General features: G+C 36.6%; 4 protein-coding genes across 4 annotated transcripts; 2 read left to right on the forward strand and 2 right to left on the reverse strand.

Annotated features, from left to right (window-relative positions):
* The first annotated feature begins 2,899 nt into the window (after positions 1–2,899).
* Positions 2,900–10,838, forward strand: fga (fibrinogen alpha chain). Its single transcript, XM_085347110.1, has 8 exons — positions 2,900–3,056; positions 4,758–4,859; positions 5,376–5,559; positions 5,947–6,092; positions 6,868–6,966; positions 7,848–8,009; positions 8,831–9,467; positions 9,916–10,838. The coding sequence occupies exons 1-8, from the start codon at positions 2,904–2,906 to the stop codon at positions 10,614–10,616; spliced, it is 2,184 nt and encodes a 727-aa protein (XP_085203236.1). The 5' UTR covers positions 2,900–2,903; the 3' UTR covers positions 10,617–10,838.
* Positions 10,839–12,549: 1,711 nt separating this feature from the next.
* LOC146635440 (fibrinogen alpha chain) lies at positions 12,550–16,090 on the forward strand. The gene is made up of 4 exons (XM_085350557.1): positions 12,550–13,010; positions 14,221–14,404; positions 14,509–14,654; positions 15,015–16,090. Exons 1-4 carry the CDS (start codon positions 12,948–12,950, stop codon positions 15,036–15,038), a joined length of 417 nt encoding a protein of 138 aa, XP_085206683.1. The 5' UTR covers positions 12,550–12,947; the 3' UTR covers positions 15,039–16,090.
* Positions 16,091–16,531: 441 nt separating this feature from the next.
* Positions 16,532–23,055, reverse strand: fgb (fibrinogen beta chain). Its single transcript, XM_085347124.1, has 12 exons — positions 22,891–23,055; positions 21,065–21,183; positions 20,704–20,806; positions 19,688–19,756; positions 19,359–19,473; positions 18,893–18,999; positions 18,617–18,731; positions 18,372–18,491; positions 18,160–18,282; positions 17,961–18,055; positions 17,428–17,618; positions 16,532–17,086 (listed from the first exon to the last, which is right to left on the reverse strand). Exons 1-12 carry the CDS (start codon positions 23,038–23,040, stop codon positions 16,855–16,857), a joined length of 1,539 nt encoding a protein of 512 aa, XP_085203250.1. The 5' UTR covers positions 23,041–23,055; the 3' UTR covers positions 16,532–16,854.
* Positions 23,056–24,617: 1,562 nt separating this feature from the next.
* Positions 24,618–26,887, reverse strand: LOC146635442 (uncharacterized). Its single transcript, XM_085350558.1, has 5 exons — positions 26,605–26,887; positions 26,323–26,417; positions 26,100–26,234; positions 25,530–25,911; positions 24,618–24,726 (listed from the first exon to the last, which is right to left on the reverse strand). Exons 1-5 carry the CDS (start codon positions 26,885–26,887, stop codon positions 24,659–24,661), a joined length of 963 nt encoding a protein of 320 aa, XP_085206684.1. The 3' UTR covers positions 24,618–24,658.
* Positions 26,888–27,168: the final 281 nt, after the last annotated feature.

Consider the following 27,168-nt stretch of genomic DNA (forward strand, 5'->3'; position numbering starts at 1 on the left):
CTAGTCACACAAACTCTTCACCCAGTGCACATGATAGCAGTGAAATTATCAGTTGCAGTAATGAAGGCAAATTTATCTGCAGCTCCTTTAAAGGAAAGGCGCTCCAGCAGGATCCAGAAGTGTTTGCTATATTTGACTAAGACTGAGCCAGAAACAAATTTCTACTGCTTTACAGCAGAGAATACATTCATAGACTTTGACGCTGAGCTAGATTATGCAGTTCTGGAGCTCAACCCTGAAACATCTTGATGCATGCTCAATCATCCAGGTAACCCTGAAAGCTCAAAGGCAAAACAAGAGCAAAGAACAAGGTACCACTGGGGCTCCACTGCCTCCCAATGGTAAAGCCTGCATCATTGGACACCCAGCAGGGGAAGTGAAACAAATGGATCCTACATGTATCATTGAGACAGAGAAGAGAGGGCAGGCTGCTGATGATTATTTGAGTCATTAAATTAAGTCATTAAATCCAATAATCATCCACTTAATCTGTAATTATGCCACAAAGCAAAGCATTGAAAACATATTAGAGGGTGGAAATAAAGCAGGAAAAGTAGCGACCTAACACACTTCGATGTATCACGCTGGCTCTGGCTCTCCAGTGTTTGATGTTTTTGCAGGATTTACTTATGGTTTTACAAAAGAAGTCGATGGTATTTAACTGATAGTAAATGAGAAGTGAAGCAACACAGTGTGTAAAACAGTTTCTTGTCTGTGTGGTAAAAAGTTGAGATGAAGATGATAATGTACTTCTGCACTTAGTGAAGAACTTACATTCTGCTAATAGGGTTCTTTATATGGTTAAAATCTGTATCTTTGTCTGCACTGATTTAAATAGTTTTATGTGTCTTTGTGAGACATTCAATCCTAAATTGTTTCCTATCACTAATTTGTCAATCCACTTTTACTTTTCCTGAAAATAAAAGCATGCATATTGTTTGTTTCTTTGTCTAAGTATAAGCTTTAATCTTCTACAGACCCAGATCAGAAAGATTGGCTGAGACTTATTGCTGCTGCTGATATCAATACACTTCATATGTTACTATTAATCAGTCGTGCCATTTTGTTTGGTCTGTGCTGCTCTTTAAGCAGCCTTAAACTCAAGAGTGATTCTTTGTTTGTTCCAGTAGATGGCGGTGTTGCTTCATTATTCTCCTCACTGGTAAACAAGAAAGAAAAGATATTTCCTATAGTAATTTAGTCTGTCTATACATTTATCAGAATCAGAATACTTCATTAATCCCCAGGGAAATTATGTGGGTTATAGTTGCTCCAGTACAGTAACATTAACAAAAGCAGACTATTTAACAATACAATATGTTAAGATATAAGGAATAGCACAATATATACAAATCACCAAATAATAAATATCCCGGGTTGACAGATGTAGTTATAAATAAATATTAAGAATATTGACAGCAACATTACAGAGTAGAAAAGAGCGTGTGTAAAACGTGCGTAGCTATTGCAGTGTTTACAGTGTGTTTGATGGAGGAGTTGTACAGGGAGATGGCCACAGGCAGGAATGATTTCCTGTGTGATTCAGTGGTGCTTTTTGGTAATCTCAGTCTCCCACTGAACGTGCTCCTGTGACAAGCCAGCATGTCATGAGTGGGTGGGAGGTATTACCCAACATTGTCTTTATCTTGGACAACATCCGCCTCTCCGACACCACCTTAAGGGAATCCAGCTCCATACCCACAACATTACTGCATCACTTTGTTTTTGATTTGATAAATAACCATGTTCCTGGTGTGTATTTAACAGTGTGTGATTCTCCTCATATTTACATATTTACATATTTATGTACATCTGTTCACAGAAACGGTTATAGCAAAAGACTAATGAGAATTTTAGAAGGACAATTTTAATGGGAAGATAATTGTGATTCGGTTTATTTCCTTTCCTGTTAAGAGAAATAATATCGAAAGCGTTCACGTGTTTATAAAACTGTAAGTAGTTGGCTTAGTGTATCTCCCAAAATACTGTATTGGCACTATGAAACTGCAGTTTCTCATTTTTACTATTACTTTTGTACTGGATCAATAAGTTAGTGTCCTGCTTAACAATCAGTCAAATAAAGCCTTTGAAATAAATGATAAATTTTGCTGTGCACACCCCACAGCAGCCTAGCTGGTAGTTGCTAGCTCTCATCCCCTAGTTCTAGTCATTTAACTGGTTCTGTCCACTCTGTTGGTGTGTTTTTTAATATCGTGGCCTGCTGTGTGGTACTTTTTATGCGCTCCTTTATTCATTAACTTCTACAACAATATTTTACCTTCTGGCCTGTATTTCTCTTTTATATTTGGTGTTAACATACACCTTAACTTGAGAAGCTAAATCATTATTGTTATTTAAAAATGTTATACATTTTATCATTGCATTTTTTTTTACCTGTGTGTCGTTAACTTTTTTATTCTCTGGTATTTTTTTGTGAAGCACTTTGTGATCTTTGTATTGAAAGGTGGTAAATAAATGACATTTTTCTGACGCATGTAATATTAATATGGAGAGATTCATTTATATTTTAACAAAACCCGCGGTAATGCTGTAAAACGGGAGTAAATAGAAACTCTATTCTATCATTTTAAAATCCTCGAATGTTTTTGTTGCCCTTTTCTGATTGAGTTCAGTTGAGTCAATGTTAGTGTCGTTGGTGTTTGTCACTATTTGGTTGGTGTAAAATGTACAGGAACTGACAGGAAATCCTGCTGCAACTGAACTGAGTAGGCAGCATGTTTGACTTTAGTGTGTGTGTGTGTGTGTGTGTGTGTGTGTGTGTGTGTGTGTGTGTGTGTGTGTGTTTGAATGCATTATTTTTGAGTAAAGATACACACAGTACAACAAACACATCGATTAGAAGCTGTTGCTCAACTCTGATCTGACCTGACCAGTGTTTGCTGATGACTCACCGGTTTGTGAAACTGAACCTGAAGGCTTCAAATGATCAGAGAGCAGCGTTAGAAAATCATTCAGGAACAACTCTTCGCACAGAAACAGGAACGATGGAGCGACTCTGTTTCCTTTTGTGTCTGATATGTGTGTCCTCAACACTGGTGAGTTTCTCTGATGTTTTTAAATAATTTTACAAAGATGTGGCCCTGAAATTTTTTTCTTTGTCATTTTACTGTATACTATGTGTTGTTTAATAAATAACAAGAATAATTATGTATTTACTGATCACACATATGTTTATTATTTACTGATATGAATACATGAACATAGAATTTGGCTGTTCTATTTATAAAGATGTCGAGCACACTGTCTTATCCATTATTTACTCTTTTATTTTACTACCTAAGTTTATTAGATATATTTCTGGTAATTATTATTATTATTATTATTGATTTATATGAATATAGTAACAAAAGATTTAGCAGTTGTGGACGTCGGCTTGAGCAGAATGCTGAATACTGATCAATCAAAGAAACAGTCACTATCTTTAGCTGTTTTAAGAATTCAAATAAAGGATGTGTAACTTAGCAGACCTAACAAAACAGAGCTTCATTTATACTTACAGTTTTTATATATATTATTTAAAGCCAGTTATTTAAATACTGCAGACTGATTAACTACCACTGACCTAAAATTTTCGTATGCAACATTTAACCTCCTAAGACCCAAACTTTTCCACGGCATGCATTTTTAATTTCTCTTTGATATTTGAGCATATTGGGGCCAGATGAATGTAAAAACAAAGAATTACCTGATTATTTTTTTTTTACCTGATTTTTTTCTCTTAAAAAAATTATAGCCACATATGAGGATATTCATTTAATATTTCGACAGAACAGTAGCAGTTTAATGTCCTCGTAAGTGAATATCAGGCCCATGTAGAGCAAAATTGAGTATTTTGGTCTAAATAACCCAAAATGTGATGTCCACATATGTGGACGTCAGGTAAATGGACTGATTCTTATATGGCGCTTTTCTACTCTCCCAGAGTACTCAAAGCGCTGTATACAACATGCCTCATTCACCCATTCATACAAGCGCTTCTAAACTCAAGTGCAACTAATAAGCATTTACACACATTCACACTCCGATGAACGCATCGGAGGGCAACTTGGGGTTAGTATCTTGCCCAAGGATATTTGGCATGCAGACTGGGGCAGCCAGGAATCAAACCACCAACCTTCCAATCAGTAGTTGATCTGCTCTACCACCTGAGCCACAGCCACCCCAGGGTCCTAGGAGGATGATAAGAAAAATTATTATGTACTAATAACAGTATAAAATTGAGTACATTTCAAAATAAATTTGCAATAAATAAATTTGAAAAGTATTTCTGCTTATATAATTATTGTAATTGTGGATTTTACTTTATAAAAATTATTAATAAAATCTTTATTTGTGGGTAAGAAGCAAACAATTTAAATATTTTTAGTCAGTAATATTATTCCAAAGAAACACCTCCTAATTTGAGCAGTTCAATTGAAATTGGTTATACGTGTTATAATGTACATGTCTGATGTGCAGCATCTGTTTTTAAGATTTTTAGTTAGTTTTATCAAAGAAGTTCAGAATGTATCACCAAGCCTTTAACCAGGGTTTTGTTTAAGTAGGGTTTCATTGTAAAAGTCCTTGTTGTAGACCAAATGGACTAAAATAGCTGCTCTGTCACAAAGACTCTTTGCTTGCAACTATATGTGCATAGTCACCCCTCAAAAATCCATTGTACACCAAGAACAACCAGAGACAATAGCTATGTTTTCTGCCCTAACTAAAACAATGTTGACTTTCTTGTCTTCGTCTAGGCCCAGGTTGATCCCAGGGGAGCTCGTCCAGTGGAGCAGGGCACCAGAAGTGAAAAATGTGCCACTGAGAAGGAATGGCCTTTCTGCACAGACGTTGAATGGGTATGCAGATTCTCTGTTGTCTCTCAGAGCTCAAGCTAGGCAAAGTTCTTATTGACCTCAATTAATGTGTGCAATTTTAAGATTCAATGTTTACAAGAAAGCTGGACTGGTGAAATTCCAGTTTCTGTCAGTGCAAAAGTCTAACTATGTACTTAATCGATAAGATTTCAAAATTATGTCTTAGTGTTTATATATGGTAAAGAGATGCTGCTATAATAAGGGAAGGAAATCTGTCAGCACGAGCCGATTGCAATAATTAATGCTTAAAATGACAGAAATCTATAATAAATGTTATATTGTGAATGACCATGAGGGAGGTCTTTATGGGTAGGAAAAATGGTTAAACTTGTGAAAATACACTACAGAATGTACAATCCGGGCCAGACTGGAGCTTTTGTGCCTCTGGTTGTACTGCCAATTATTAGAATAACCTGTTGTTCTATATTTAAATGACTCTGATTTTCATGTGACACAGAAATAAGGAATAATTATGTCTTCTCTTTGGTCATCCATTAGGGCCCTAAATGTCCATCAGGCTGCAGGATCCAGGGTCTGATGGAGAAATACGATCACAATATGCTGAAGAAGATCGAGAAAATCCGCAGCCTGCTGGATCAAAACAAGGCCAAACATCGCTCCGCTGATACGGTGTCGAAACAGACCTACACCTACTTGAAAGAAAAGCTAACCACTGATGCTGGTTAGTGTGGCTTTGTGCACTTCTTCTGTTTCCCAGTCAAGAGTTTAATGGTTACAGGAACCCAGTCTAGGTGGTTATAGGACACCTGGAAGTTGTTTCACAGTTAAATAAATATCTGCATAAACTGATCAAAAGTGCAACCCTAACAAGCAGCTTTAAAGGTGTACACAGTCATATTTAAAAGATTTTTAGCGGAAAGAAATGGGACATGGGAGTGCGCACCAGTTTGTGGAAGCCATCATGTGGTTTTATTCCCAATATTATCTCAATTATTTATATCCAGCAGAACCCTCCCATCTCCGGACAGCTGACAAAATGCATTTAAACAAAAGTAAGAATCAATCCATCCATTTATTAAACTAAACGTTTCCTGTTTTCTTCTACTAGGTGGCGACAACAACTACCTTGAATTGGCTCAGACTCTTCGTCAGAGGATCACAGACATGAAGATTAAAATCGACAAACAGATGACTGTCCTGGCAGCCCTGAGGGATCAGGTCAAAGACCAGGTCACAGAGATGCAGAGACTGGAGGTATACCAAGCCAGCACAGTCAAAAATACATGTTTGCATAAAAAACATGACAAGAACATCCTTAAAAGTATTTACAAATGCACTAGAGAAGAAAGAATTTAAAGTACTGAGGATAGTTGACTATGCAAAAATATTGAAATGCCTGTAACCAACAGTAGTGAAGCCACAGGTTTCAGAAGTCTAGAAGAAAGAAAATAAGAACATTTTAAAAAGCACTTAGCCAGCGCCAAATCACAACAACAGTCACCTCTAGTTGCTTTATGCTGTAAGGTAAAGACCTTAGAATAATACAGAGAAAACTCCAACAATCCGTTGAACCCTTAAAGCAAGCCCTTGGCGACAGTAGGAAGGAAGAACTCCCTTTTAACAGGAAGAAACAGCAGAACCAAGTTCAGGGAGGGACATCCATCTGCCGTGACCAGTTGGGGGTGAGGGAAAGAAGGCAGGACACAATAAATCAACATAAATCAGTATAATAAATATCTACACATGGATATATTCAGATTTGTACTGCGAATGTAGCTCAACTTCTGACAAAACTCTGAATATTAATTAATCAAAAGGTCCGATTAACTAAAGTAAAATCTTTTTATGGCACCTGTGTAACAGTGAGAAGCAGTAAAATATTGTTTTTTATTGTAAAGATATGTTACAATGGCAGAGTGAATTTGTTCACATATATTTAAAACTACCACTTTTTTTACAAGTTACTTTTACAATTTTTTTTTACTCTTGGGTTTCACATTTTTTTTAAAAACTTGATCTCCTCTTTCAGGTGGATATTGATATTAAGCTTCGTTCCTGCAAAGGATCCTGTGGAGGCTACTCTGAGTACCAAGTGGACACGGAAAGCTATGTCACCTTGAATAAACAGGTGAGAATTCAAGCGACCACATCTATCCACCCAGTTAAGGGTGAATAAATTAAAAACAAGCTCATTAAATTGCCAATCAGCAGAGTGAGTCAATAAATAACTAATTGTGGGGTTTGCATACAGTGAAACACCAGCTATCTCGAGTAATCTGCTGTTTTAAATACATTTTAAGTCCAAGTAATTTCACCTCTCACAATTTCTTAGGTTTTTGCATATCTGTCCCATTTTATTGACCACTAGAGATAACCTTGGAAAAAACTTCTTTTTCCTATTTTTAAATGGAAAAAGAAGTATTTTTAAAAGCTACCCAAACCTACATGGCTCTATGCAGAACTGTAATTGCCCCCAAAACTTAATAACTTGTGCCACCCTTGACATGAAGAACTTAAATAATTTGCTATAACTGTCAATGAGTCTTCACAGTTTTCACCCATTTGCAGTTTGCCATTACTTTTGTCACCAAAATAAAGTTATTACTTTACATCTGTTAAAAGTGGTTTAAAGTTTAAAGGGTTGCGGGTCGGACTCAAACTCGGGTCGGCCACTCTAATCATACAGGATTTGGTCACCTGCTCATCCCACCAAGCCAAAACATGAGAATAAATAGTGAGAAATACACTATTTTAAGATAACATTGGAAATAAAACAACCAAAAAGAAAGTTTTTATTGGCTGTTTTTTGAAAGGTAATAAATTCAAAGATACAGAAAAAGTTATATTTGTTAAAAAGTCAAAATATTTAGTTGTGACCATTTTTATATTCAATTTTTTCAGAATTAATAAAAAGATATTTTTGTGTAAGATTTGTGTTTGTCATTCTTCTGACAATTGAATTTTTCCCAACATTAGGTTGTGAACTTCTCTTTCTGTCTGTCTTTCCAGGTCCAGCAGTTAGACTCCCAGGCACCCCAGAATGTCGAGACTGTGGGGACGCTGTACGTGATGAAGAGCAGGCCGCTAAGGGATATGGTTGTGGATAGCAACTTCAAATCCGGGGCCGTTGAAGGAGCAGCAGGACAGCAGACTGCAGACAAGTTCCCTGATGTAAGAGAGCCGTCACATTTAGATTTCATCTCTTAACAAGCATTACGTTGCTGGTAACTTTTCAGGTTTAGAGGTATATTCAAAAATAACTATTATTATGGCGTTTTCATGTACTTCAAATGGAAATCTTACAATAGGAGAGAGATAAGGCCAAAATTGCCTTTAGTTGACATTCTCCTGAAAGCTAAGCGCCTCATTTCTAAAACTATGCATCTTTACCATGTGGCTAAAATGTTAATCTTAACTCTAAGCGGTAATGCAGTGATTGATGAAAATCTTAAGTAAATGCTTCCCATTGTTTACATCTTGCACCAGTGAGCTAGTGTTTGATTGTTTTATGCTAATTTGGAGCACTTTTTGTCCCCTTGGATTGCCCACTAGTGGAGTTCTAAGACCCAGAGGAAGCAGACATATCAAATTTTGATATCAACTGACATTTGTTATTGACAGTTTAGTCTTTTTAAAACGTTTGACAGCATTTAGTTCAATTCAATTTAATTTTAAATACCCTAAAATTTGATTCCTTTTGGTTTGTGGTTCTTATTTGGTTAACTGTACTGTATGTTTGGAAACTTTAGGCTTTTATGTTACACAAACATTTATTGGGAATTGTTATGGCACCATGAAAAAAATGTCAGGGACTTCTCAAGCAAGAAGCAGCTATTGAGTTACTGACCTTCCGGAAGTTGGAAACCATTCTCCCTCTTGAGCAGGATCTATCATTTCATCAAATTCTGTTAATATTGCTCTATATTTGTATAAAAAAGTACTTTCACTGAACCAATATTCCTTAAGAGTTTTTTTCTCTTTTCTTTTTCTAGGTGAGGACTGTCCATTTGGTCCTGGAAGAGGAAGGCTCTAGCTCATCCCCAGCAACTGTTTCCAAGGTCCCAGGTACTTCCTTCTCTTCGTCTACATCCTCATCCTCCTCATCTTCATCGTCCACCTCTTCCACATCATCTAGATCAATCACTGAGATTAGTGGTCGTGGCGACGCGGACACGTTTGGTTTGGGTGGAGGGTCGCATAGCCTCGGCCAACCCAGTACAAGTCATGTGTCCACCAAAACCATCACCTGCACCAAGAGAACCCGAACAACTGTGGTTCATACAAGCGATGGGCCAGTGGAAAGGACAGAGGAGGTGATAGAAGGAGGACCCGGATGCCAGGTGACAGGAGACTTCACCAAGGGTGGGATAAGCTCCTTGTTCCCCTCTCTCAGCCATACATCTTCATCCTCTTCTACTGGCTCCACCAAGACCGTACATCTCAGCAGCACTAAGGGCAGCATCTCTGGAAATACCAAAACTGGGTTTAGCGATCCATTCGACTCTGATGTCGGGCTCGACCTTGGCGCGTTTCTGACTGACAATACAGAAGATGATGTTCCTGATTTTCACGCCAGGAGTGTGAAGGTCACATCACGAATCGAACGCCAGGCGGATTATGTAGGAAAAGGTACTGAAACTGACCTGGAGTAAAATATACAAAGCCAAGAAGAAAATGATTAGCTAGATAGCATGCATTAGCATCAGATAGCTTGCTAGCTAGCCCTATGTACCAAAATGATAAGTGAATACAGCATTTTTTGTTGTTTGTTTCTGGAGTTTAAATATTTTAAGATTTCCCATATAATACATTTGATAAAAACATATTTCTCATTGATAGTTTACCAATCAACAAATTCCTGATTAGCGATTAACCAAACTCTCCAAAAATCCTGCAAATATCACCACCCACATCCGTCCTGCTAGCCACAGACTTATTTGCCACAAAAGAGTGTTTAACATAGAGATCAGGAGACGAAGAATCGACTGCCAGCAAGTTTAGCTTTTGTCGATGAAGTGTCCATTTTAGCCAGTCCACGCTAACTCGCGGTTTGCGGTATGCCCCTCTCTGTTTACAGATTGCGTTGAAATCTACCAGAACCATCTGAATGGGGAAACAAATGGCCTGTTTAAGATCAAACCTGGCGGCACCGACTCTGAGGCAGTAGTGGATGTTTACTGCCAGCAGGAGGGTATTATGGGAGGGTGGTTGTTAGTCCAGCAGCGAGAGAGTGGTGCACTCAGCTTCAACCACAGCTGGGTTGAATACCGCAATGGGTTTGGATCAGTGGACACTCAGGGCAAAGGCGAGTTTTGGTTAGGCAACCATAACCTCCACTTGCTAAGTAATGAAAGTGAGACTATGCTGAAAGTTGAACTAGAGGACTGGGAAGGTGCTGTAGCCAGTGCAGAGTACACTATACGGGTAGGATCAGAGGCGGAGGGGTACCCGCTGCATGTCTCCACATACAGCGGGGATGCTGGGGATGCTCTATTAATGCCAAAAGCATCTGATTTATCCCACAACGGAATGAAATTCAGCACCTTCGACAAAGATAACGATAGATCGGAGCATAATTGTGCAGAGATTTATGGGGGTGGGTGGTGGTACAACAACTGCCAGTCAGCTAATTTAAACGGTATTTATTATAAAGGCACATATGACCCCAAAACAAACATCCCACATGGAACCGAGAATGGAGTTGTGTGGGTGACATACAAACCAGCAAATTACAGCCTGAAAACTGTTCGGATGTTTATCCGACCAACTGCTTTTTAACTTGAAAAAACAGGTGAATAGATAACAACCAGAGGACAAAAACCAAAGGTAGAATCAATCTATCTGTGCAATAAGTACTTTCTGTTTGTGAGCATGCTGTGTAAACAGTATTGATTCTTTTGTTAGCACTACCAGTCCAATGTTCTTGCAGTGACCCAATGTTTTTCGTGTTTCTCAACCACTGAACTCTGCTCAATCAATAAAGACTCAGTCTTCACTTTACTCACTGTGGTTTGTGTTCTCATTTCCCGCTAAATAAATAACTTGAATTTAATCTTATTGACTTGAATTGAAACTTAAAGATAGAAAATATGTACAAAATCTATCAAAATATTAAACCACATGGTTGCAGAGTAATAAACCACATGTAAAATAACTGGGTATTAGGAGTATTTATATGGTCTTATAGACTGTATGTATAACTGGCACTCACTTTGCTATTAATATTTTAAAAATAAAGCGCAATATAAGGATATATTATTTCATAATGTGAGTAATACAAAATATATGTTAAAATATTCTGAATGGGTATATCTAGTTTGTAGTGTCAAAGATTGCCGCTGAAAAGTAAAGCAGTTAACCATGCTAAGTCATTCTGTGTTTGATGAATTGTATTTATTGTTATGTTGTCTTCCTTCCTTCTTAGAGTTGCTGGGTTGATGATGACGTGTTAGCACACATAACATGCAAATTGAACTCCGCGCAAGAAGTAGCCAAAGCAAGTATTGTCGAATGTGTGTACACAAGGAACTGGTGACAAAAAGTTCTTACACAATATGATATAGTGCAAGAAATACTACTACTACTAATGGTAATAATAATTCAAAACTTTAAAAATTTATATGTGCATTGCTGAATTTAGGCATCAAAACAACAGGAACTACATAAAGATTACAAGATTAAAAAACATGAATGTGAAAACATGAAAACAAGATAGTGATTAAGTATTATTACCGAAAATAAGAAAAAGTATTCAGAAGGCATTAAAATGTTATGCACAAGTCATTCTATAAAGGAGATCTGAGTATCCCTTTGTTTTAAACCCTGAAACTTATAACAGTATCACATTCTTTGATCTGTGCTTCAAAATACTGAGTTAAGAGTCCTCAGATTTCTAAAGGAACAAAGTCGTTGTTTTCATTTAAAAGAAATAACAAAAAATCTCACATATAGATGACCTAATACATTTATTAGGCTGTCACTTAATGTATTTTTTTTGTTAAATTCAATTCAGTTCAGTTTTATTTATATATAATATATATATAACACCAAATAACACAGCAGTTGCCTCAAGGCACTTCACATTGTAAGGTAAAGCTGTCCTAAATTAAAAGTATTTATAATAACGAGAATCTTTAATGGTTAATCCATCAGTGTGTGCAAACTCTAATCAAAATTATATTTCTAATGCTAAAATATAACTATTATTATCCATCATTTTTAAAATGCATTTTATTATTTATTAAAATGTATTTTTTACCATATAATAAAGCGCATCTTTAGATTATGATTAAGATGCCAGATAGCAGTTATTTTACTTACGAACATGAACAAAAAAAAAAAAAAATGGTTCTTCAATGTCAGTTAATTAGTTTTTGTTCAGTGTGAAAGCTCAAATTTCAGTATAAAAATGGCACATTCAGTTTATTTGCCTATAAATAACAATTAAATGAGACATACAACTGTAAAAGTTACCAAGGCACTCTTAGGATACAATTTATTTGAATTGATTTAAATGAAAATATGCTTTGAGTGCTCCAAGAGAGTAGAAAAGCTCTCTATAAGAATCAACTATTTAAATACCAACTGTGACTAGCAATACCTGTGATACTGTATATAACCCATAGAGGGCATTAAAAATAAAAGCACCAATGTGGTCTAGCGCAGATTAGTATGCAACATAACAACAGGATCTACATAAAGATTACATTTTAACTGTAACATCCTTGTGTTTTTTATGTAATAAGTTTTTATGGTCATTGTTTTTATCTCTGGCCTGGTGATAAGGACATTGGAAAGTTATCTTTTATGCTTTTTATCCATAGAGCCCATTTTCACCTCACAGTTTCATAACTATTATTGATTTTGTGCTTGTTTTTCATGTGGAAATGTTAAATAACAACCCCGAAGTTACTGATCTTTGTACAGTCCACAAGTTCCATCAGTGACACAAAATAAACACAAGAAAGTGCACGCAAATCACATTTCGTTTGTACTGTCCTATTTGAATTAGAGCACAGTTGAAGGTGGACTTTTTTTTCCCTCTCTGCAGTGTGTATCAGGTTCAAACAGCAGAATGAAGATGGCCGACCGTCCCCCAGTGCAACCCAGATGTACAGGAAGCAGCAATGTGAAGCAAAACTAGAGACCCCGCTGTGTTTAGATGATGACTGGGTAAGAAGCATACAAGCACATAAATACAACTCTATTGATGAGTACTATAAAGAAAATCATTTGCTAGTTTAAACCATTGTAATATCAGGATGTGAAAATAATTTGAGTTTCTTGAGCTTAAATTAAAAGAAATTCACAGAAAACATGAGGGAAACCAACTTAAGTGCTCTCTTTGAGAGGAAGAGGGCACTTGGGTTTTGGTGTCCAGTACTCTTGACCACCACACGTCAGCTTTAGCCAAAGGTGATCAGCCATACTGAAAGAGGTCACTATGTTAGAAAACCAGCAAACCAGCATTTATTGACTTGCTCAGTCTCATAAACCAATAGGCAGAAAATCACCTTACACAAGCAGCCACCTTTAGCTGAAGTGCAAAGCGCACAGATGACATCTACAAAAACTTTGAATTGAATCCAGGATTTGCTCTTGATAACTGGTAGAATTTAAACATTTTCAGTCGACTTACGTATTATTACACAATTGCTTGAAAACTTAAACTAGCACACCTAAAGTACTTTTTATCTTGCTTTTATTTGTCAGGGATCGCAATCTAAAATACATCAGTCAAAAGGTTTAAGCTGTTTAAGCAGTAACTACATCTGTTCTGATATCCTTCCCTGTTTGAGATCAGTGGGGTTATCATTACAGTTACACATCCTAGAATAAAAACAAAACACCCCCTCTTCTTCCCAAAAAAGGACATAACCACATTAACCATTAAGCCAGTTAATTTGAGAAAAATGTCAATAATGAAATTGTTTCAATCAATTCCAGTTTATTTTATCTGTAACCCATGCACTGACACACATCCAACAGCTGGCAAGATGTAGACTAAATTTCAAAGTTGGTAAAGAATTTGGAAAGATTTCTTTAACGTTTCAATTTTTTCTTTGTAATCTGTCTTAAAATAAATAGTTACTCGTGAACTAAGTGTTATCAGTATAATTCATGAATACTCTGGCACCACTGATAACAATTGATTGTTATGAAGGACAGTCCTACAACATGGCTTAATTAGCAGTTGTCTAATTATTTGAATTATTTCAACCCAGCACCGTGCTACCACTTTACTAGCATTACTCTGAAAAATCTAAAACGCAAAGTGTAAATAAGATGGGGTTTTTTTGTTGTTATGATGCATGATAACTCAGAATGACCTGTTACTATGATGCACTGCCAACCTGACCTGTTCTCTTGTCCTTCTCCAAAGTTTTCTAAATGCCCGTCTGGCTGCAGACTCCAAGGTTTGATCTCACAGATGGAAAACAAAGTGGAAAGAAAACTGCGGGAGGTGTGTAAAACAGCAGAGATGTATGAAGATGCAACAGAGAAGTCCATGACTACAATGACTCACATATACAACTTTAACCGGCGAGTCATCATCAACAGATACAGTTAAGACTCTTTGGGGATGTTTGGATTTGTGGTTGTGGATAAAATAATTCGTAAATACTTACTAAAGTAATGCTGAGTTACTAATGCAGAATTTCATCTCTAGTGTTTAAGCTGAAATTCGTGGAACAAGCAGAAGAATTGGGCAGAAATTTCACAACGCTACAGAAACGATCAAGCAGTCTGTCCCAACAGATAAAAAAACTGATTAGCAAACTGCAGAAACAGACAGAGGAGCTATATCGAACAGAGGTAAGACATAAACAAATACTATTGATTGGTCGATTGTGCAATTGTTTGACTGTATTTACATTTAAGACTTGTTGATTACCTTATTCTTCTGACACTGATTGCTGCAATGTTTTAAATTAATGCCCTAAAACATTTTATTTTATATTTGACACGTTAAACAACTCAGTGTAGTTAGTATTTATGGAATGCCATTTCATAAATGGCGTTATTGTCCTCTATTGCAAAGAAACACATTTCAGACAAGTTATGTTCAACCTGATACATTTATATTTTTTGTAATACTTTTTCTTACTTTGTTTTTTGTTCTTTATGGTGTTTGTTGCTTGAATAACTGCTTATTCAACTTGTTTTTGTTGCCAGGTGGACATTGACATGAAGCTATGAGCCTGTCGCGGGTCTTGCCAGTCTGTGCTGCCATTTGAAATTGATCATCCCGACTATCACATCCTTCGAACTCACATGGAAGACATGGACAAGACTCTAAACAGAAGAGCCAAAGCACCTTTACCTCCTGCAGGCATCCCACATATTAAGCTCCAGCCTATAGACATAGTCCCAGAACCAGCTGAAGGATACAAGACGATCCCGACAGTCCAGAAAGAACTACTGACCCAATTTGAGGACATTGAACAGAATCAGATCATTTTGGAGGAGCCACTGGAGGAGTTAGAGGATGTAAATGATCACAATCATGTAGAAAGGTTTAATTAAATATGGGGCTGACAGAAAACAAGGAAGCACATTGTAATCTTGTTACTTAAATAACCATTATTTTGTTTCATCTGCAAAGTTTAGCTATCGTTTCAGTTTATATTTGGATCAGCAATGTGAGTAGTTTGTGGGCTAGTCTTTTCCATATTTTTCGGTGGTATGTCATTTGAATAGATGAGATAACATGAAGAATAACTCTGATGCTGTTTTACAGTTCAATCCAGGGGCATTTTTGATTAAAAACAATGGGGGGGAAAAGCCTTTTGGTGAATTTAAATATAGTTAAATATAGTTAATATAGTTAAATATAGTTAATATTTAAATATAGTTAAACTACTAACGTTAATGATGCAGTCTGTGTTCTGCTGGGAAACTTTGAGTCAAGGTATTAGTGGATGTTACTGTGACATCTCCCTAAACACACCCACAGTACACTCCCACTTTTGGCAGTGGAACTGCCTTACAGCATCTGCTTTGTCAGGCAAGAGAATAGACCCCACAAGCAAAAGCTAGCTTGTGTTATTACATTGAAGAGGTGGACTGTGCTTTTTTCAAAGGATGATGGGAGTAGACAGTATTACTAATTCTGTGCCTTATCAATGCACCTGAGAAATTCTCCTGTTACCTCCATTCATTATCCAGACAATGCACTCCTGTTTGGTCATCTGTTATTTACCTCACAAACTCCATGATTAGGCAATAAAACTATTACTTTACCCTTGCTGTGCAGTCATTGCTTTATGCAACTTACTAAATTTTATTTGTGTAAGTGAAAATGCTGTCTGAATGGTTACAAGTTGCTATCCATTGTATCCTTATTCTGTTTTATTAAATAGTTTCTGATAACCAATTTTGTTTTATATTTATGTTTACTTGAGTTTACTGGATGACTGGATATCATCCCTGTCAATTATAATCAAAACTTTAAACTCCAAAACTTGCAAAAAATTAAATAATCAATGTTTTTACATTTAATTCATTGTCACATAAATCCTTTAATAGTTTTCTTGGTATGCAGCAAAAATGAGCAGATGATTCCAGTGGTGCCAGATTTGTCTTATTTATGTCACAGAAGTGCTCATAGTGTTTAAGCAAAAGAACATTTAAATAGCAAAGACATTTTTGTTTCTTAGGTGAAATAACCAACACAAACAATATAATATGTTCCTCAATGTGTTTATTGAGTAGTCGAGGACAGTTTGCATCAACTCATCCTTATAGTTGTCACACATAACAAAAAAGGACAGATCGCAGCATATTTACTCACAACTAATTAGGTTTTTTTCTCTTACTTTTGTTGGTAACAAGTTTATCTGACATCCCCAACATATTTTTAATACTTGCATTGCTCCTGCATTACTTTAGCCTTGTTTTTTAGTTCTCGTTACAGTTTGTTGACACTTAGTGTTAGTTATTTGTAAATCTGCATGTCATATACCATTTAGTTTGGCACCTTCTTTTATATGTTATGTGCATCGACACTCTTGGATTATCTGGAGGCAAAGTAAGGCCTGATCTTCATGCTAATAGCCTTGAGCGAGTACCAGCTGCCCTTCCAGTTCATCCACACCACACCATCATCTGTGCCATGCTTGGCCATCTGTCGTGTGTAGGCTCCTCCAATGTAGTATCGCCCATTGGGATTGGCTGAGTGGCAGCGATTGTACCACCAGCCACCTCCATCCTCCTTGGAGCACTGTTTGGTGGGATTACCAGGGGTCCTGATTGGTACGGACAAGAAGAGTAAAGTTAAAATGTGAAATTTCTGAAAAATTCTAAATCTGAGTTATTACCATTTACATTTATTTCATAACATTACATTTAGATGCTGGTAGATGTATTAACTACTGCCACATTTAGTTTATAGAGGGGTGTTAAAGCCAAAGTCAAAATCCTTTTGAACATATTTAACAGACTGAGTAAACTTGTGGGTCATCCAAAATGCTAAGATGGGCTTGATTTCTTTACATTTTAGTAACATGATAATTAGCTGTTACAGCTAGTATTCTAGTATTTATATTTTAAGTAATAATTTATTATTTACTTTTTTTAGGATACCTACCAGTTGTCGTTGTCTCTGTCGTAGGTACTGAACATCATGCCATTGTGAATGGTCATAGTACGGTTTTCACCAAAGAGCTCAAGAGATCCTTCCAGGAAACAGTTGCCAGCATTACCAGAATAACCACCAACAGCAAGCACGTAGTTGGATGTCTCTGATTGGACAGTGAACTGGTTGTACTGGGCATGGACCTGATTAAAAGCAGAAACCAGTTTTAATTTAATTCCTAACTGACATAGTCATTAGAAGGAGTAGGTGAAAACACTGTAATATTGCATTCATGTCTTCCTGATAATTAACTATTAGACCCTAACCATTAATGCAAATTACAATTTCCTAAATTCAAAAAAACTTTTTTTGAAATTGCTTCTTTTTTTTAGATCAACTATTCAAAACTGTACACAATTTGCTTTATTATCAAATAAACAAATTTCTACATTTAAAATTCACAGGAGTCTACAATTATCAAGCTTAAACTTTTTCAGTAGTCCTATGATAATTTCTTGGACCTGCCAATCCCTTTAAAAACTCACCTTGGCTCCTGTCCAGTCCTCCATCTCGATGAGAACCTCAGTTGGGCCCATCTTAGTCAGCTGACTGATACGGTCATTACCCAGCCAGTATTCACCTGTAGGCATGTAAGAAGGTATATTACAGTAGCTGACCAGAAATAAGTGTAACCATTAAGAAAGGGTTACAGTACATTTTTGTCTTGTGTTTTAACTCTCTTACCAGGAGTCGCACAGTGACCCTTGCCAGAATCAAAGGCAATATTTCCAAATCCACGGCGATATTCGTCCCAGCGTCGACCAAAGTCAACACTGCCGTCAAGCCTATTCTGGATAAGAAGCCATCCTGGGAACAAATTTAAAAAGGAAATGTAAAAAAGACAAACCTTAACTGAAAACCATTAAATCACAGTAATGATCAAAGAAAAGTCTCACCTCCATTCTGGGAGGCCTGATCACAGAAAACCTTGTATGGAGGGTAAAAGGCATCAGGCTGGATCATATACATCTGGGAATCTACTCCTCCCCGACGGAAGATGTCCTCACACTCTTTACCTAAAACAAACAAAAGAAAAAGCTTTAACATCTGTGGAGCTTCTAAGTCATTCAGGTCATGATAGTCTTAAGTGTTTGAGTTCACAGCAAGTAGCCTCTCTCTAGCTTTTTTTGTCATTTCTTACCAGAAACTACTGGTATGGGACATTTAGTCTTGCATGGCGTCTTGCACTCATCCCTCTGGGCCTGGATGGCCTTCTCCAGCTTCTGTATCTTCAGCTTGATCTTGTCCAGGACCCCCTGGAGTCATGACATGTTATAAATTAGAACAAGGCTGATTGTACTGTTTTTGTTCTCATTTTCTATCATATAAATTCTACATGGTTCCTAAACTTGACAGACACACTGTATCATTATAATTATACTATTATATGTATACTACTATGTCACTTTGTATTTACCTGCAATAATCTGATATTGGAAGGGAACACAGTATCCACTATCTCTTTGATGTAGGTGTGCTGCTCCTCCACTCGGTCGGTGTACTGACTAACTACCCTACTGTTGTCTAAGAGCACAAGAAAACAGAAAAAACATGTTCAGCATTTCACATTTTCAGATATTATTTTAAGGCAGGCGTTTTTAATGAAACAACTATTATAAACCAACAGTGTTTAATGGTTACCATAGAAACTTTTTTTGCTTGCTTTCTAAAAATTTTGTATTTAATTAGATGTGATTCACTGTATTTCATTGTATTTGTTTTATTTATTAACTTGTAACACTCACAGAATTACTGGCAATTAGTTATAATTGATATATTGTAATGTCAGTACAAATAAATTTAATCAGGCCATAGTTATAAATAATCTTTGGGTTGTTTTTTTTTTTACATTTCCAGTGTTATATTGCAAATTTCTTTCGCACCGTTGGATAGTCTTTGCCTCTCCCTCAGCGAGTTGGAAATGCCATTGACGTAGTTGAAGACAGTGTTGGAGGACTGGGACAAATCATTCACCTGAGGCTTGAGTTCGTCAATGCTCTGTGTAAAACAGTTGCAAAAAATAAAACAAATACAGGAGGTTGAACTTAGTCTTTTCACAAAGTAATGATTTCCCATAGTTGGTTTAAACTCATATCCAAACCAAACCTTATTCTGCTAATCATAGCAGCAAACATTTTTGCTAATGTTTGCTTGGAAAGATCTCAAAGATGACGACTACCGCCCTTTAAATGATTGCACAAGTTTGATTTACCCTCTTGACATTTCTCTCTTGCTTCAGCAACGTGGTCTTTAGATCGCAGCCAGTGGGACACAAAACACCCTGATGGACAAAAGCAAAACAAGTTAAGCTAACTTATCTTGTGTCACTAAAATACATGTTCTTTGACTTTGTTCTAATTTTCTGACTTCAAAGTAGCTTATTAATGTAACTTAAAGGCAATAAAAAACTACAGTTAACATCAGCAATTAAAGGTTTCCCAAGAACACCCCAGTCACAGACCAATTGATTTTGATGGAAACTGCTTGTTTTCAGCTAGGTGAACCTGGTCACAAATAGGCATATGGTGCTTTCTTTCTGCGGTTATCCCATAGCTTGCATGGAAGCAAACATTGATCAACTAATTGTGGCAGACTTTGCATTTTATTTGTACATTCATAATAAACTGAACACTAAAATTTGCACTTTTTACTTTTTATTTTACTTTTCATTGTAGTAACTAGTTGGACCAAATAGTTGCATGTCCTCACTATCTGCACATCCTCTACAGAGAAAATATCAAAGTACAGTATGACAGTAAAATAATAAGGGCACCTTATTTACCCTTTTTAATTTACCCTTTACCCTTTTTAATTTTTCATATTTATTTCCTATCTTATTCATAGCCTTTCCTTTTTTGTTTTCTTTAGGTCACGAGCAGTTGTCCAAGCATTTCACTACATATCGTACTGTGTATGACTGTGTACGTGACAAATAAAATTTGAATTTGATTTGATTTAATGTCTATATAGTTGTGCAATATACTGGGATATTCATATTAGAGCTATTTGTATCCATTAAACCTATTTTGTTACATTTTGTAACTACGCAATATATTGTGTTAATCAATTGTGTTTAGTTAGGAACTTTTCTTGCTGTACTGGAGCAACTGTGACCACATAATTTCCTCTTGGAAAGTATTCTGGTCCTGACATCACCTAAGACCACTGGCCTGTATTTAATTGTATGTGTGTTACTATTATCTTTTTTTTTTTTTTTTTTTTTTTTACCATCTCCTCTGAAGCATGTGTACATCCTCCTGCCTCGGGCTGCTCAACTTTCTCCTGCATCTGTCGGCCACCAACTGGAGCAGGAGTGGGGCGCCCACGATACCTTAATGAAAAAAATAATTTAAAAAACACACACAAATATACCGGCGATTATTTGTTATTTGTATCCCCTACAGTGGCACCGCAGACCACATCATGCCACTTTGCTGTATTTCACAAAATTTTATTATTAACGAAATTTTATTGCCAATTTTATACTATAAGATTTCATTTCATTTCATCTATATCATAAGGATGGCTGCGTTAGATTTTGTTTCTTTTCACTGTTTTTATTTCATTTATTAAAAAAAAAAAGCCTTACCTGCTACCACTGCTGACAGGAGGAGGGGCATATCTATTTCCAGTGAAGGTCTCCCTGCCCTTTTGTAGTGGGCGGTGACCACGAGCATCTACAGCTGTTCCATTTGATTCCGGTGTTGCCTGTGGAAGATTTTAAGAAACTGCTGTGAGTAACAAATTTCCTCTCATTTCATAAATGTTGTTTTAAAGACATATTTCAAATTAAATCATGGCAGTGAGAATACTATAAAACTATGCTGGACAACCAAAATATTAAAATTAAAGAAACAATGTATTCCATAAACATATATGATTATTTATTTCAAATTGTTACAGATCTGGGTTAATTAAACCATCCATCCATCCATCCATTCGCTTCCGCTTATCCTTTTCAGGGTCGTGGGGGGCGCTGGAGCCTATCCCAGCTGTCATAGGGCGAAAGGCGGGGTACACCCTGGACAGGTCGCCAGTCTGTCGCAGGGCTAACACATAGGGACAGACAACCATTCACACTCACATTCACACCTAGTGACAATTTAGATTAATCAATTAACCTATCCCCACAAGCTGCATGTCTTTGGACGGTGGGAGGAAGCCGGAGTACCCGGAGAGAACCCACGCAAACACGGGGAGAACATGCAAACTCCACACAGAAAGACCCAGGCCTGATGGAGGAATTGAACTCAGGACCTTCTTGCTGTGCGGCAACAGTGCTAACCACCGTGCCACCGTGCTAATTAAATCATGTTAAAAAAAATGCTACATTTATTAGACCACGTCACAAAAATGAGGAAGCACAAATAAATGGTCTGTAAAATGGTCTGTATTTTTATAACGCTTTACTACATTCACACACTGGTGATGGCAAGCTACAGTGTAGCTACAGTCGCCCTGGGGCGCACTGAGAGAGGCGAGGCTGCTGGACACTGGCCCCTAACCCTGACCAAAATATTTTATAAATACATCAAAAACTTGTTTATGCCATTCTTTTTATGGCATATAGAGTGCTCTCTTTTCAGTATTGTAAGTATATAAATGTAACTTGTCACCTTGATCATAAAATAACAGTGTGCCTTATATTTTGTTTTCTAAAACAGTAAATTGGAAAACTCATGGATGTCAATATTACTATCGACAATATTGTTTTCCAAAAATATATATCTTAGCATTAACAACACAATTTTGATTAGAGATTTTACGCATACTGGTGGATTAATCATACGATAAACATAAAAATTCTGATTCTGGTAATTACCAGTACTACTACTCTTAATTTAGGGCAGAACTGGCATAAAACCTCAAAACATTCGGTGGTGGTCAGACAAATTTGGTAAGAACTGTATTTAAAAAGTAAAACTTGAAATTATTTCAAAAACATGTTTCAATTTCTCCCAAACAAATTTAGCTCCTAACGTAGATCTTATTTTTTTAAATTATGTGTAATCTATGTTTTAGCACCATTTGTCCATTGAGAATTAGAATTGAGAAGTTCTCATATGTGCAAATCAAATAAAAGATAAACCCAATCAAAATAGATACATGAATAAAAATAAAACAAAACAAGCAATGCATTTTTTTCAAGTCTAGCATTTCTCAGTAAAAATAGACCCAATCTGTGAAGAAATGTATTTCATAAAATAACATAACAGATAGACAGGTAGATATTTTGATAATAACACAGCTGAAATTTTAAACATAGTTCTTTACACAGTGTACACTCTTTTAAAAACTAACTGATACACCATGAAAGTAAGTTTAATATATTTTATTGACTATGTCCTTTCATCAAAGGAATTAATCAAAAAAATGTGTGATATAAAAACGTTTCCGCTTTAGACACATACTCACCAAGTCATCATCCTCTTCGTTATCAAACTCAAGGTCCTGTGCCCAGGCGACATACACACACAGATAAACCAACAGCAGTATCTTCATGGTGTACTTTATGAAGTTAGTCTTGTCACACACTGTCCAAACTGCCTTTTCTCTCCCAGACATTTGATTTTACCACATATTTATCCTCCATCTCTGCACATGCGTAGGCGTCCTCCCCCACTTGTATTGATCTGTTCCGTAACTGTTGGGACAGTTTACCCAATCTTAGTCACTGCCACACTAGGTAAGTCTGGGGAATGTCAATGAACAAAAGGGCAAAGGGGCCGAAAGGCAGAATGCCACAAAATGTGGTAACTTGTGTTTTTAAAAAGCTGTTTCTATCTAGTGAAACTTTTTCAGAACAATGTTATGATAGCAGCAAAAGCATCATTGCTTTAAAATAACATTTGAAATTCTTAGTTTCAGGAGTGGCAGATTGGTTAGAAACGTAGTGGCCTTAACTGTCCTTTAATATCAAAAACATAATATTAAAGAGGAGAAATTATATAACGTATTCTTTGAAGTGTGAAGAGTGTTTAGTGTTGGGAACTGTCTCCAGCGCTCCTTGATTCCTGTTTACTTTTGTTGTTTTCATTAGGAAAATGCAGAAAATGTACAGTGAGAACAGTTTTACGGTTTTCCCGAAGAACCTGCAGTGAGTCATGCATTGATTGGAGGTTAGGATGTTGAAACAACTGATATTTGTTTAAATCCAAAAGGGTACATTGTACAATGTTATGAAATCACTAAAATCAACACAGAGTCATGCGTGCACAAATGTGTGCTGCTGGACAAAGTATAATGTATTAAAAACCTTTGTTCTTTAACCTAATTTTTAGTAGTAGTTACTTTGTACTAAAGTGTGGCAGCCCCCACCCACTGCAACTCTCCCATATAAGAGTCACAATACCTTTCTTGGAAGACTCACTGGAGTCGTTCAAGAAACTTCTCAAAACTCACCTCTTCATCAAAACAAAACTTAACCTCGAGCCTTTTTAACTACTAGATACTCTTGTGCAAAGAATCCTTGGGTTTCTTGAAAGGTGCTATAGAAATCTAAGTTATTTTAAAGTTATTATTATTTTAAACAGGTGGTTTTATAGTAGCTGCTGGGTGAGACTGATCAGCATCCCCACACAGTAGGCTTGGGAATTAATAGATATCTCCATGATGTTAGTGTGTTAACTGAATGGTTTGTGTCTTAACCAAGTAAACAAATATGGTAACATATCACTGTATGAAAAGATTTTTTCTGACACAATATAGGTGTAATCAGTGTATGTATGACGTAGGAATGTCAATCAAATAGTGTCCTCACAGTGCAGATTTTCTGATCAATGTATGTCCCTAAAATGTAGGTTTTCAAAGACATTAGGTTTAGTTGGACCCGATTTCTATTGTGTGACAATAAACACAATTCATTTGTGTTGCTTTGTTTTTATTCTGTTTTTTATACTTAGAGTAATTGAAACATGCTTGATTATACAAAAATAGATTATTAGAAGAATTTGATCCAAGTTCACATGCACAAATGATTTGGATTTATATCTAGAACTGAACCAAATTCAGTAAACAACTGGTTGAACAAGAAAAACTACCCCTAAAGATGTTTTTAATACCTATTGATTACATTTAAAAACATAAAACAAAACAAAAAAGAGTAAGAAACAAATTTTGTGGGGCTGTCATGTGTAGTGCGTATAGTCAAGACTCTTGGTTTTTTTCATCATCTGGTCTGAGTTCAGATCCTTTTCGAACAAACAAATGGGAAGGCGTCATTGCAGGTTGCAGTGCACCACTTCAGATTATCTGCAAAAACAAGAAAAACACATGTGAATTTAAGAATTTCAAACTGGAATTATAAATTGTGTGTTTTAGCTGATCTTACTATCGGTCAGGGTCATTTTGTAGATTCTTTGTGACTGAATATGTGGCTGCTCTTATGTCAATACATTGGCAAAGGGGAATCTGACAGAGCCATTTTCTAAATGTTTCTAAAAACTTTGCTTTGGATGAGGTGTGGGGAAAACATGAAGGTCTTAAGAGCATGCTTAAGATTCTAGCTCACTGTCAGGCACCTAGCAAACATTAGTAATCAGCTAATGCAGAGTATTTTTCAACCTTAGACCTACTCAAAGGATGTGAATGGCTTTGATTGTCCTTTAGGATATTAAAGTACAGAAAGTGTGTAAATAAAATATATTAATGGTAAAGCCAATCCATATATTGTCCTTGCTGTGTATATGTTCTAAGTGATCAGTGTATTTGAGATGCAGATATGTTTACTGACCAGATGTGCTAACTCGTGTCACTATAATACAGATGTGCTTTTTGACTAGTCTACTTATAATATATGTGTGCTAACTGTCCCAGCAATGCATGTGTACTTACTGGCTAGTTTTCCCCCAATATAGGTGTACTAAATGAACACCTTTATCTAGTTACACTCTTTTGTAAACTGTAGTTTGTAAAGTAATGTAAAACCCACCTTGACATTTTTATCTCCACTTAGAACATAAGTAAGAATAACAGCAGGCTAACTTTATCTGTACTCATATTAGTTTGTTGGTATGTGTACATGTCTGTGTATTTGTGTGTGTTTATAGCATTACAATGGCAATTTATCTTCATGCAGATGCTAGCTGTCTTCTTGGTGTTGTCATGGTCATCATCATCGTCATCTTCACTGTCCTGCTCACTGGTATCATCATGGCTGTCCTTCTTACTGGATTTGCCATGGCTGTCTTGTTCACTTGTATCATCATGGCTGTCTTCCTCACTTGTATCGTCATGACTGTCCTTCTTGCTGGATTTGCCATGGCTGTCTTCCTCACTTGTATCATCATGGCTGTCTTTCTTACTGGATTTTCCATGGCTGTCTTCTTCATTTGTGTTGTCATGGCTGTCTTCTTCACTCGTATCATCATGATCGTCATCATCGCACCAGTCTTCATAGTAAAACTTGGAGCCATCAATCCACATCCAAAAACCAGGCTATGGACAGACACAAACATACATAAATACATATAGTGAACTTGCATAGTTATATCTTAGGTGGGATTTTGGTAGTGTTTAAGTTTGCAACTATTTAATTTCCACTGAAGCTGCCAGATTTCAATCCTGACTAAGTGTACAGGCATGGATTATAACACTGATTTAAAAATATATATATATATCCATACATGGACGGCGCTAGTGGCACCAGCCCAGGTTTCTGGGAAGTTGTCGGTGTCCCCTCTGGTCAAAGACTGGACAAAGTGGTTTTCCTCATAATTGTGAATGGATGCCAGGTTGCCGCCATCGAACTGACAAAAAATCTGGTGGGAGCCATTTTGTATTCATTACAATACATATGAACAACTGAATGAATAGTATGTTGTATTCATCATCTCTATGATAGCTCACCTGAGCTTCAGTCCATGTCTTTGGGGTGCTGATATAGTTGAAACACCGGTCACCGAATCGAGACCAGCCGTCTGGGCAGTCTGAGTCCCCTATCACTTAAAAAAACAAAAAAAAACAAAGTCCAAATCAACAAAATTAAAAAAAGCACAGTTATACTTATGTTTTAACATTTTGTGTGCTAGATCTGTTCATTATATTGCACATGTTTTTACTTGTCTTGTACAGGTTTCTCCTTTTGAATGACTTAGTGTAATGTGGGTACACATTGCTAAAGCCACTCACTGCAGTTAACAGGTGGGGTATCAGGTGGTGTTGTTGTATTCGGTATCTTCTTTCCAGTCATGATGTCAACGCACCAACAGTACCCGGTAGACCCGGAGCACTGCCTTGGAAGGAAGTTTCCATTGTCATCACACTTAGGGCAGAATGATCCAATGAGGTTTGAGCAATTCATTGTTTCATGGTAACAATGGCCTTTATCCCAGGACATGGTGGGGTTGATCGGAATGGCTTGGCTTATCGCCAGGACAGTGCACAGTGTAAGTGACACAGCAAGCATCTTCATGGTGATCGTGAAGATGATGATGGAGGAAGTTGACCTTCAGACAACACATCAAAATGTTAAAGTCTTGAGGGGGATTTTGTTTTAACCATGTGCTGAATATTGGAATATGCTGAATTTTAAGTGAAGCCTATTTTTACTTTTTTTTTTCCTATTAAGAGATTTTACTTTGTAAGTTTCCAGGCTTACAAAAATTCTCTAAAAAAGAACAGATGTTAACCAAACCCTAACTCTAGCACTATATCACCAAGCTTCCTGTTGTGTTTGGGTCAAATCCGACTGAT

This window comes from Diplotaxodon limnothrissa, linkage group LG3 (genome assembly GCF_057381915.1).
Source record: "Diplotaxodon limnothrissa isolate DT_005_m linkage group LG3, D_limnothrissa_male_GT1.1, whole genome shotgun sequence".
NCBI lineage: Eukaryota > Metazoa > Chordata > Actinopteri > Cichliformes > Cichlidae > Diplotaxodon > Diplotaxodon limnothrissa.

Excerpts from the sequence above, each read along its gene's own strand:
- LOC146635440 (XM_085350557.1), top strand. The coding sequence starts at position 12,948 with ATGTACAGGAAGCAGCAATGTGAAGCAAAACTAGAGACCCCGCTGTGT. Across the intron at positions 13,011-14,220 it reads TGTGTTTAGATGATGACTGG|TTTTCTAAATGCCCGTCTGG; the intron begins GTAAGAAGCATA and ends CCTTCTCCAAAG. Across the intron at positions 14,405-14,508 it reads AGTCATCATCAACAGATACA|TGTTTAAGCTGAAATTCGTG; the intron begins GTTAAGACTCTT and ends TTTCATCTCTAG.
- fgb (XM_085347124.1), bottom strand. The coding sequence starts at position 23,040 with ATGTCTGGGAGAGAAAAGGCAGTTTGGACAGTGTGTGACAAGACTAAC. Across the intron at positions 20,807-21,064 it reads CCTGTCAGCAGTGGTAGCAG|GTATCGTGGGCGCCCCACTC; the intron begins GTAAGGCTTTTT and ends TTTTTCATTAAG. Across the intron at positions 19,757-20,703 it reads CACATGCTTCAGAGGAGATG|GGTGTTTTGTGTCCCACTGG; the intron begins GTAAAAAAAAAA and ends TTTGTCCATCAG.
- LOC146635442 (XM_085350558.1), bottom strand. The coding sequence starts at position 26,887 with ATGAAGATGCTTGCTGTGTCACTTACACTGTGCACTGTCCTGGCGATA. Across the intron at positions 26,235-26,322 it reads AGACATGGACTGAAGCTCAG|ATTTTTTGTCAGTTCGATGG; the intron begins GTGAGCTATCAT and ends GGCTCCCACCAG. Across the intron at positions 25,912-26,099 it reads GTGCCACTAGCGCCGTCCAT|CCTGGTTTTTGGATGTGGAT; the intron begins GTATGGATATAT and ends GTCTGTCCATAG.
- fga (XM_085347110.1), top strand. The coding sequence starts at position 2,904 with ATGACTCACCGGTTTGTGAAACTGAACCTGAAGGCTTCAAATGATCAG. Across the intron at positions 4,860-5,375 it reads TCTGCACAGACGTTGAATGG|GGCCCTAAATGTCCATCAGG; the intron begins GTATGCAGATTC and ends GTCATCCATTAG. Across the intron at positions 8,010-8,830 it reads CTGCAGACAAGTTCCCTGAT|GTGAGGACTGTCCATTTGGT; the intron begins GTAAGAGAGCCG and ends TTCTTTTTCTAG.